Below are 12,228 nucleotides of genomic sequence, written 5' to 3' on the forward strand. Positions count from 1 at the left end.
ATCAGGGTGACCTAATGCCAGGTATCCAGGAATGTGTCATCCAGAATCTGAGAAAAGCCCTTAAATGCACTCAACCCCCATGACTATGAAACAAGCTAGAAATGACTCAGGTTGCCAACAATCTCATAACAATAAAATAAAATATAGGACAGAAGTAGAAACATGTCAAAAAAGACCTTCCGAGACCCACAACACAGAAGACCTATTGAGAGAGGAAAATGGACAACCTGAAACCCATGTAAGGACTTAAATGATTTGGTTCACATAATCTCCAAAACCTCACTTGTTGGGTATCAACATCCATATAAGGGTAGGATGAAGACAACAAACTGGAAAGATGAACTGCATTTCGGTGTTTCAACTCTGGTTAAATCACCAATCTGGAGGATCTTGTTAACTTCCTCTACACCACTGCCCTACTCTGATCTGAATGGTTTTGGTCATCGTGTTGAACCCATCCAATAGGTTATCTCTATGATCCACCAACCAAGTACCATAGAACTCATTATATAGTTTAAAATTATTTTTGTTATACATGCATCCTAAATCATTGTTTTTTTCTAAAAGTGATAATTCATGGCTTTTAAAACTTACACAAAACTACATAAAGAAAACGATGTTTTTGGAAGAGTGTTTTCATTTTTTTCTGTCACTGAAATAAAGCTTATAAATATAATTTGATAAACTTACTTAAATGATTGGATAATATCTGTAACGGTTTTCCCCCCTTCCAACACTGTGAACCTGCAATATATAATTAACCTCAACACTAGTGTAAAGAATACAAATGTTGCAAAAGAGCTAAAAGATACCAGCCAATATGTAGTTAAGCTAGTACTGTGTATATTCTTCATTCTGTGATATCTTGACATACTAGATTCCCTACTCACTTATTCAAAAGTTAACTGAAAATTAAAACAAACAAAAAAAACAGTTCCTACATATAAGGGTATTTAGTTCTAACCACAAAACACTGATGAAGGAAGTTACTAGTTTCTTTTGTTCAAGCTACTTCTTATTCTAGGCCATCTCCACAGGGAGTTGCACTTCAATTATTTTTTATGGGAGCCAAGTCAGAGGGAAAAAAAATTAATATGAGATTAACATTTATAAGCAACACGATAGACATGCATAATAATAAGCTGAACAAGTTTCAATAGTGTTTTAATAACAGAACACTATTAACATTCAATGGAATATCATTACAAACATTTTCAAATATTCATAAGACAGTAAACAGTTTGTTTTTTTTACATTAGAAAACATTTTAGCACCATTCACTTATATTGGTCAAGTATGTATATATAATAACCAAACATTCTGTGTGTCTTAATAACAAATTAATTTATGACATGTGTGCTTAGATATTTTATCATTTTTTGCTACCTGCTGGCAGGCCACTTAGTTCCCTGTTTTGGGCTAAATGTAGATTGTAGATCACCAGTCAAAAACGTTTGCCCTAAGATAACAAAGTGTCATCTTGTGAGTCACATAACACCTTAATAATACAACCTTTTTTAATTTTTGATGGGAATGACAAACAGTGACATGGGTAGAGCATGTCCTGGGAAGAGATCCATTATATATATCATAATATAATACAATGTTTTCTGAGTTTGGAAAACATTCTAAATTTTCACTGGCTTCCAACAACTCTTCCTAAGACTTTTCCTTTCGGTCTTCACTAAAGTTGCTATCTTTCATAAAACACACTTACTTTGAGTTTGGAGGAACAATTACATAATGTTTCACTTGTTTCACATAGTGTCTAATCTCTTTCTTTTCTCACAATAAAATTAATATTATTTTGAGCAATTAACTAATAATGAATATTAACTTCTTATTAAAACAATCTTACCTTAGTAGTAACACTTACATTTGTAACTTGTAATAAATAATATATTAAGATAAAGCTATTACTATTTAGATATGAACATCTAGTTGTGTAACTAACACTCACACCTTTAAATTTACAATTTTATACAAGCAGAACATATGCATACCACCACACACACTTGTGCCAATAAATTAGCAACAGGTTATACTGAAATTACTTGAATAGTTCGAATAATTGAAAATAGTAACAACTGGAAACAAAAATTTTGTTCAATTGGTTATTTTTGTAAATTATGATCTAATGCTGAAAAACATCAAATTAATCAGAAATAATAATGAGAAATTAAAACAGCAAAATTCTTATTACTTTAATTTATTAAAAACCATAATAATGATGTTGGTCAGTTCATTGTTTTAAGTAGCACTAACTAATGTTCATCGATAATAGATTTTATTAATTATTAGATTTGATTGTACATAGTAGCTCCTAAATATTTGGTATTTATATAAATTTGAGGGTGTTAGTCAAAAACAACACTTTATTCTTTAAGCCCATAGTGATAAGGTATATGTATTAGTTTTGTAATTATTACTTGCAAAGTAGGCCATGTAGCTTCTGCCTAACTGTATATGTAACCCTGCATTAATCTTCTGTAAAATTTTACCAGTCACTTTCTAGGGGTTTGAGCAGAACCAATCATAAAAAAATTATTTAAAGATATTTAAATACTAATAAACTATTATTTTAGAAACAATAAACACTAACACTCAAAATATTTTCCTTCATTAATAAATAAATGAATATTGATTATTACAGCTTGTTTTTTACCACTTAAACTAAGTAACAATTTAACAAAAACTAGCCAAAGCCCCTAAGAACAACAAATATGTATGTGCTTCCATCTGTGGCACTTATGTATACAGAATATTTGAGGATTATAAAGATCTTGGAAGACTAACACAGGGTTAAAGCAATATCCTAAAACCTCATTCAAGTTTATAACCTGTACCACTAAATAATGCCACCAGATATTAAGCATATTCTACAAAAAATTGTATTAACTGCAAGGAATTTGTGCATGTGAGAAGTTGGCTTTGAAGTACGTAAATCATTGAAACTGGTCAGATTCATAGATATGCATGCATGTTAATGAGTTTAACCTGTATTAGGTCATAACAAAAATCCTATAATGTCACAAAGAATACAAACTGAACAGATTTGAAGATCTAATATCTTTTCTCAGTTCTATTATTTTGTGGAGATACCATTGTATTTGTCTCTTGAAGTGGTTATTTTCTGCAAATTATAATAGGGCTTTAAATCTCAAACAATAAAAAGTATGTTTTATTCTTATAATCAGAAACCAGTGTTTTGTGTATATGCAGAAATACACGTTGTCACTGCAAGTTCTGAGTTGTAAACAGTCCACCAAATGAAGAGGATAGTAGTTCAACATCTAATGATAAAAATATTGACATCAAACCTTTCAATAGAAAAACTACCATTATTAAACAAAAATTAAAACCATACAAACATTTATGGAATGCAAATAAAAAATACTTGTTGAATAATAGGCTCAGCAATATCAATTATTCTTTACCAGTTTTCTGTAAAAGAATATCAGAGTTAGAGTAAGCCATGAGTCTACATTTCCCAAAGCAAAAATCCAAGATTCTAATGAAAATCATCCAAACCCTAGAAGATCAGTATGTAAAAGTAAGGCATGAACTGCATGTCTCTAAGAAAAGCCTCAACCCTAGGACAACTACCTACTTACACTGTAAGCAGGTAAGTAACTCTCATAAAAGTTCTTTATACAATTGAACAGTCCTAAAATTATGTAATTTTAGAAAAATAAGATATTTACTTTTGATATTTTATACTATTTATAATATAACATTCATTATTTAATGTAGTTATTTGCACCCAAACTATGAATAGTTCACGTGCAATGTAATTTTTGAGTATAAAAATACTGTTTACTATCTTATAGTTTTCACATTTAATTTGCATTATCTCTAGAACCTCCTAAATTAATATCAACTGCTTTTTAAAGTAAATATTTACATTTTCCATTCTCTCTATTATATCACTGACTCTAGATATCATCAATGTAAAGTGCAATGAAATGTTTATATTTAAGAAATGGAAATATGTACATGCCTTCTACATTTTTGTTGAATACTTTTGAATCTTGTTTTTCTCATATGCATAATTTAATGTCTTTATCTTTTCACTTATAATTTATTTTTAATTTTCCTTTCTGATTCTTTGCTTTTATTTTTAATGCAGATATGCCAACCTGACCCCACAATGTTCTATAAGTGTTCTATAGTTATCTCAGAACAAAGGCTATCAACAAGTTTTTCACTAATGCTCACACACAAATGACACTTTCTTGCTAAGACATTTCCACAAGCCAAACAACATCAAGTTAAATGTATACAATCATACAATTTTCATATATGCATTTATAATTACAAATAATATATAACTATTTAAAATATAAACATAAAACCTAAATGCAATCTGTTTAGCAAACTAATACGTATAAGGTGAGGAACACTTGCCAAATACTACATACTCCTCAAGAGAACAATGAACTAAGCTCCCTTTCTATCTCATGCTACAAATCCATACATTGGTAGAGGTTTCTTCAGGTTATAACTGAATAGTGCAAAATCTTCTCTTTCTATTGGTTATAAACATGCCATACAACTTCAAACTGTCACTTGACAACAAAGCTTTGACTTTGCAAGTGGGCATGGTTGACTCTAAGCTCATAAATATTAGAATGTCAAACCCCCATTGAGAAGTCCTTTGAAACTTTCCAGACACTAATTAAAAAGAGGTGGAACTTTAATTTGACCTTCTGTACTAAAAGTCTGTGTTATTTTATCACAGAATCATGTATAATAGCTCAAAGTTAAAACTTGTAACTGTGAGTGGAACACATGACAGAAGAAAAACTATTATTTTAGATGTTTCTTTTCAAAATAAAGGAATAAAACTGAGATAATATAAACTTTTAAGTTTTAATGTATTTAATAATAGTAATTTCATTAAAACATGTATATAGTAATGTGGTTTAATTCAGTTTTGAATTTAACTTAGTAATATCTTATGGCACCTGCAGAAACAGGAGTAGAGTTAGCTGGAGTCATAGGGTTAAACTGCTAAACAAAAATAAACCACTGAAAGCACAACTACAATATGAAACAATACCTCTGGGAAAATAATGGCTATCTATAAGCAGAGAAAATTCATCAGTTTCATAAAAAACACTACAAGAGAAAAATATTATTTTTAAAGAATTGTTTAAGTGCAAAGCTACGATATTGTGTTTACTACAAGAATTAAACATTGGATTGTAGCATTATAAACCTTCAAACTTACTTCTGAGCCACTAAAAGGACTCAAGGAATTATACAATTTATAACCCAGAGTTTAAGCTGTGATTTATCTTCAAAGTTCATGAAGCAAACAGATACAAATTCAAAAATGAAAAACATAATTTGACAGTACAGTTTGAAAAGTAATAACATTAAAAATATTATATATTACTAGTAGAGTATACAGGTATTATTATGTAGAAGCCATTAATTAATGAAAAATTTTAAAAGATTAAAAATAGATAAATGATAAGGTGCTAAGCTCATTACATTTCAAGTAACAACAAACATTTCAGTAAATGAGTTTCTATATTTTTTCTTTTCATTAAATAACTGTAAAAATAAACAATGTAGTTGTTTTATAACAATCAGGAATAAAGAATTTTTTCTTACTGGGAGATGTGTTATTTGAAGCTAAGCCAGGTTCATTTACAACTTCTGAAGTTAGGTTGTTTTCCTTATCAACTTGATCCAAATTTAATGTCTGATTTTCTGTTTTTTCCTGCACATCAGAGATTTCATTTGCTATAGATCCTGCCATGATTCAGCAGCAGTACAAATCTAGTGATAGAAAATTGTGTGAAAAAAAATATTCATTTTTTAATTTCTATAAAAAAATATCATACTGACATGTTCTCAAACATCCTTTGATATAAATATATAATCATATTAGAATCATTTAATCAATAGCTGACATTACAATTCTGCCAACTCATTTAAAGATCATATTTCCTTACACTGAAAATATATTTCCAATAGGTATTTACCTCTATTCTTTATATTGCAAACTTCTCACTCACAAATAACCTTAATACTCCCACCTACCTCCACATTTTTAGCATGTGGTTCAACTGCACAATAGCATTCAAATAAGCATCTGACAACTCTCCTCCAGTAGGAGTGAAACACACTCTCCTAGCACAGTTGACTCTCTCTATGCAGTAAAATCCAATCTTCACTTCAAGATAAGGCATGAAAAACACACCAAAAGTGTGAATGAAGGGTGGGGAAGCATGAGAGGAGGAAAGTTTCAATTTGACACACGTTTTCAGTATAGGAAAATATTTATTTCCAGTATGAAATCTTACCTCTTCTCAAAAAAATAGCTAAAATCCAACAATGGACAGGTGAAGGAACTGGTGTAAAGTTACATATATCAGCTTCCTTCAAAAGGCATCTGAAGAGCACTCATGGAGTGTGTCAACTCCATATAGAGGAAGCACACTTTTGAAAGACTGCACCACATTTGAGCAACAAATATTCTTCACCCACAAAAGAGAAATGTATCATTAAAAAAATGGTGACAAAATGAATATGTCATCAATGTAGAGTGGTTAGAGCACATCAAACTGTAAGCCAGATGTCAACTCCAGTCCAAAATCATGGCAAGAGAAGAAGCTTCTACAATTCATCTTAGACCCAAGAACCAGAAGAGAATGAGAACCTCTGTAAAGAGAACTCAAGCCATTAAATGTGCATAATCAACACAACCAGCCCTGTAACCTGCAGAAACTGACACCTGGATGATGATAGGTAGGTGGAAATGCAACATAAAGGGTCAACTCCCATCTAGAACAATATGGCATTGGGAACATATTATTCAATCCACAATAGGAGGAGGATCCCAGCTCACTCACATGTGAGGAGTTATGTTGACTTGTCCAGCTTCAACCAACACCAGTCACTTATGAATCAACATCCCAAGTGGCAGAAGGAAAGAGGGTTCCCAGTTAGAAAGATGGATCACTGCACAATGAAAATTTTCAGTCCAAACCAAATGGTATCCAGAAACAGACATCTGACCTGTAGTAGAAGGATATCCACATCCTCTACACTGGCATAACATCTCTGTCATACTCTCAACTATGTGGTAATACACACATCTGAAATAAGCCTTCATGGCTCATCACCCAAGTAGCTAGAACCTGGTAAGAACTCCCATACTCCAGTGGAAGAAGAGGGAAAATGTTTCAGAGTCCATATTAATGCATCACCAGAGAAAGTGTAATGGGTAACATAGAAAGGGCAACAGAAGTCAAGGGATAAGGAAGAATAGGCAACAAGTTGTTGAATCAAAATAGTGAAGGTAATGGGAGTAAGACCATGTGTGACAGAAGTATTATGTAGGAAGAAACAATCAGGAAAAAAGACTGTAGTTGCTGTGATAAAGGATGCAAGAGGCATAAAAAGGCACATACATCTACCATTCATCACCTACAAGCTAAAGGGAGGAGGAAGCAGGTTTACAAAAAGAGGTGATACAAGCAATATTGGTTGATTGGCATTTATTAGTGCATAACAACTAAGCTATTTTAAGTAAACTCAAGAATAAATTATCTACTTTTAGTCCACAACATTTCTTTTGCAAGAGTTTCATTACATTTGAAATAATTGAAAAAAAACCAAAAACCACTCTGGTTGCCATGGTGATTGTTTTTGTTGAGCAGTGGTATTTCCTGTGCTGCTGAGGAGGAACAGAATGCGGCCATTTTATATCTTTGTCACACTGTGATCATCTTGTCTGACACAAATAACCATCTGTGGCCATATCTGAAAGAGTGATTTTCACTGAAAACAACACTGGGAAATTTAATGAAATTGCAGTGCCTCCAAACTGGTGGTACTCAATATATAAATTAACTTGGCCTTAAATTTAAACAAATATGTAGAGGTACATTTTTCAAAATGCATTTTTTTTCTACAAAATCAACAAAGTTATGAACAAGTGGAATAACAAAGTTAAATTAGTTTAAGTGACAGCACAGAAAGAATGAAACCACAGAAGGCCTACATATATGTAAAAACGGCTCATTTGGGTTGAGAAAATTTTTTTACTCAACCCAAACGAGCCGTTTTTACATATACATTTTTCTCTACAAGTGGGTTTTCTCGACATCACTGATTATAAAATTTAACAATGTATATTTGTACATAAATCATTCTTTGAAAATCAGGTCCTGTTTCTATCATAGGCTAAATCTTTAATTGTAATGTTTCTACATGATATATGTATATTTATATATATATAGAGCCACCATAAAAATGTACTTCATAGGGAGAACTTTATTTTGTTGGAGTGGAATCTAGTTTCATTAATACTAGTTCAATTCACTTGGTGTGAAAAGGATAAATGTCAAGCAAAATAACCTTAGGTTGAACAAATTATACTTGCCAAAATAAACAGCAAAAATTTGTCATGATATTTGTCTCTAATTTCAGGCATCTACCAACATAAGCTCCAGTAGTACACCGAGTTGACTGCTCCTGCTCAGAAGAGTACGACTGAATAAAACAAATTTTTTCCTCATCAAGCAAGCAGTCAAAGATTACATCCCATGCAGTATTCAGGTCTTCATCACAAGAGATAATCAACAAGTTTGTGTTTAATTTCATCTCTCAGAGCCATCAACTCTTCAACATTGTTATCACCATTCCAACAGTTTGTTCATGAATTCCAGCCTTCATACAACCTCATTACAAAAAAAAAAACTGTTTGCTCAAAGACCAATGATGCTGCTTAAACTAGAAGAAAAATTTGATAGCTGCAAGGAGTGAAGTATACTGCAATCACCATAGATTGCTGAACTATATTGGTGTGACTGCTCACTGAATAGATTCCAAGACTGCTGGTGGAATATGGTATCAAAAATCTGCTTTAGTCATATGATGGATGACCAGAGATGATCTATGCTGCAGTATCTTTTTCTTGAAGTTCAATGATAATACAAATGATCAAAAAAAATAATCTTAGACAATCTTCATCTTTTCTATTTCTTTTCTTTAACATGCCATTGCTCATTGCTAATAATATAATTTGTTTTGCTATTAGGAATCTTAACAATTCAAAAGCATGCCTTTTGTTTTTATAGCAATACCAATTTACATTACAAAAATGAATAATTAATAATACAGCCTAACCCATCCAAAGAGATTTAATCAAAATTCTGAGATATAAAATCCCTATTATTAGTAAATTCAGTTTCTTTGTCACATTTATTGTGTAACATTGAATCCCTAATATGTATATTCTCCCCAATATGACTGTTATTTCCATTTCAAATCTAAAGTACACCAGGCAGCAAGAAGAGGGATTGGCAGAAATTCTGGACAGGAATTCCTCACAACAGCTCATCAGATGATAAATATTTCACTTCATCTCTGAAGACCTGTACCAATAATGCAACCAGAAAGTTAGATATAAAACTAGCAAACATTTCAGTCAGTACAGAGGTTCTGAAAAGTTTTCCATCTTTCCTAAAGGCTTCAATTATTGAAAACATCTCTCTGCTTGCACCTACAGCATGCAAGCATTTGTTTAGTTCTGTAGAGCTCTTGTTCACACCAAGATGACCTAATATATGGTAGAAACTTTGAAAATCAGCTTCTGTTGAAGCTAAATAACAAGTAGAGTGTGTAAAAAGAGCTGTACCATAAATAGTAATATTGACTGTTTTAATAAATAAAAAATAAAGCTTGTTGAGTTTATATTTCTTAGTGCCTTTTACTTATGAATTTAAGATGAATGTAAACTATTTTTAATAATGCTATAACTACCTAGTTTTTGTCAATACTTTTCATTTTACTGCTACTTAAGTACTGCATATATTTAGTACTTTTTATTCTTACTGAAGTAATCATGAACAAGAGGTACTTTTACTTCAGTGAATATTTTCTAAAACAGTACTTTTACTCAAGTAAATACTTTCAGTTCTCTACCCATCACTTATCTGGGCAATATTATTAAATGCATTATTGAGCATTGTGTAGTGTAGTTTTTGAGTTTATTTGACTACCTAACAAATAACAATAGTTTTAAAACAGTCAACACTATAGTTTTAATGTGGTCTGTGGTTTATATGAAGCATCATAATCTACATGCATACATATAAAGCTACATGCAGGCTGTGTATCTAATTTAATGTTTACATAGTAGGCATGAAACATGTATCATCTCAATTATTAATTTACTGTTGCACCTGTATTCATGTCACGTATAGGATTCATGCCCAGGATCATTCTTTTTTCACCATGGCATGATCAATTTTGGCCATATTACTCAAATGTGTGAAATGTAAAGAAATATCTAGGCTGTCTCTCCTAATAGAAACCTTTAAGCCATAGTTTAAATAACAGCTACAAATTCCTATTTTGATACCATATCTAAAAGCAGTAATACTTATGAAAGTCAAAACAGGGATTTGAAGTTGTAGTAAATAATGTCAAGGCTATGTCTAAAACATTATGCTTGCTACTTTAATTTTTTCAATTACATTTTCACTTTAAGCTACCTATTTTGTTTCTGTATTTTACTGAAAATCCCTGTTCCCCCTTTTTAAATTACTTTTTTAATAATCTTGTTAAATAAGTTTCTGTTGTACAAATTATTTCAAATCTGATTTTAAGCAAAATAAACAAGTATTTAATAAAAACTTGTGTAAGATACTAGAATATCATAGATATATACCTTACACTTCTGTTCCACTTTTTACATAGTTCTTGCAATAATTTTTGCACTTTGTTTTTAATATTTTATTATTGGACATGGAAATGGAAAAGAAAAACTAGTGAAAAAAGTACACTTCATCAACACATTAATAAATAAAAGCCTCAAAAGTCTTTAATCAAAAGTTTGTTCAAAGTCAACTTAAAATTTTCAAAATTGCATGAAATTCAGTTCTTTACCTGTGGATGTGAAGAATAATGAAGACATTATACAAAACTACCTCTCTGCTAAAATCTGGAAAAATATTCTTGAAAATTTATAAAACTATAATGTTCATCTGCAAATTAGTAGCTTTCTATACCAACTGTCAGAAAGCCAATCATAGGATTTGTATTGTAAGTTTATCATTAACTGCCAATGGGGATGCAATTGCAAGAACTGAAATAAGGAAACATTTTGTAATGAATAACTGCAAAATAATTAAAGTTTTGCTTCATGTCAAGAGGAAAAAAAAATAATCCGAGTTCTTAATTTTTATATAGCCAATCATGAGATCATGTAAAGATTTATAATTAGTGAGTCTGGATGTTAGAAAGTGATGTAGGACTGACACAATAAATTGAAAAACAATCCCTTATTTCAACACAGGCATGCTTCTAAAAAAAGAGGAAAAACATAACAGGAAATATCAAACTTAACTGGCTTAGTAAAGACAAAGCACAGAGCCAGGGAAAAAAGTGGCAAGTTCAATAAGTTCAAATTGACAGATATCAGGTTTAAAGAAGTATAGGAAAGTTAACAATGGAAGAAAAGAAATGGCTGGCTGACAATGTAAATATTAACAGCAAAGATCGTTAGAGGTATATAAGCTACTAAAATGAGAAATGGGCCCTTCAAGGATCTTGATGGCAAGGTTTATGTTGAAGAACATGGGTTGGTTTATCTTCTAAATGTTTTCTGTTTTACCAGAGAGGATGTAAGCAATATTCTCAACTCTAAGCATTTAATAAAATACTTGAGATAACCTGAATCATTTAACACTCCTACGAAAAGTGGGGCCTAATAGGCCCCAGAGCAACTTGAAAGGTTATTAATATTAGGCTAATAATTTTGTATTTAAATGAAATTGCCATTTAAATCCATTAATGAATGGATTAACGAGATTCCCACTGTCCCTATCTACTATCTAGCGAAACCACAGCCAGGGGAACGGGCTTGGAGAAATCAGGACTAGAAACGTCTTTTCGTAGGAGTGTTAAACATTTAGAAATTTTATCTAGTCTAATAAAAAAGCTTTGCAAAACCATAACTATTCAAAGGATAGTCCCCAGATGAGGAATTTTATCCTCAAGAGAAAAACATTCCCAAAAGTGTTACTATTTAATTAAAATAATCTTGACATATAGTATCTATAGATACACACATTTAATATATCTTATATTTTTCCTTTCCCTTTTTTTTTAAATAAAATTTCAGAATTGTAACAATCACCAGACATAAAACTGGCACTAACATGGGGCAATTAGTGGAATTTAATGACTGATTAACCATTGAGC

General features: G+C 31.2%; 1 protein-coding gene across 7 annotated transcripts in view; it reads right to left on the reverse strand.

Annotated features, from left to right (window-relative positions):
- Nucleotides 1-12,228, reverse strand: part of LOC143246298 (sodium/hydrogen exchanger 9B2-like) — a 57,609-nt gene that overhangs the window by 40,741 nt on the left and 4,640 nt on the right. For 5 of the 7 annotated variants that reach the window (XM_076492775.1, XM_076492773.1, XM_076492777.1 and 2 more), the window contains exons 2-3: nucleotides 5,623-5,790; nucleotides 691-744 (exon numbers count right to left, since the gene is read on the reverse strand). In XM_076492775.1, the coding sequence (XP_076348890.1) occupies nucleotides 691-744; nucleotides 5,623-5,770 (202 nt within the window). In that variant the 5' untranslated portion in view covers nucleotides 5,771-5,790. The remainder of the gene's footprint in view (nucleotides 1-690; nucleotides 745-5,622; nucleotides 5,791-12,228) is intronic. The other 2 variants (XM_076492779.1, XM_076492778.1) reach the window with 1 other exon arrangement.

Source organism: Tachypleus tridentatus, chromosome 3, assembly GCF_004210375.1.
Source record: "Tachypleus tridentatus isolate NWPU-2018 chromosome 3, ASM421037v1, whole genome shotgun sequence".
Classification (NCBI taxonomy): Eukaryota; Metazoa; Arthropoda; class Merostomata; order Xiphosura; family Limulidae; genus Tachypleus; species Tachypleus tridentatus.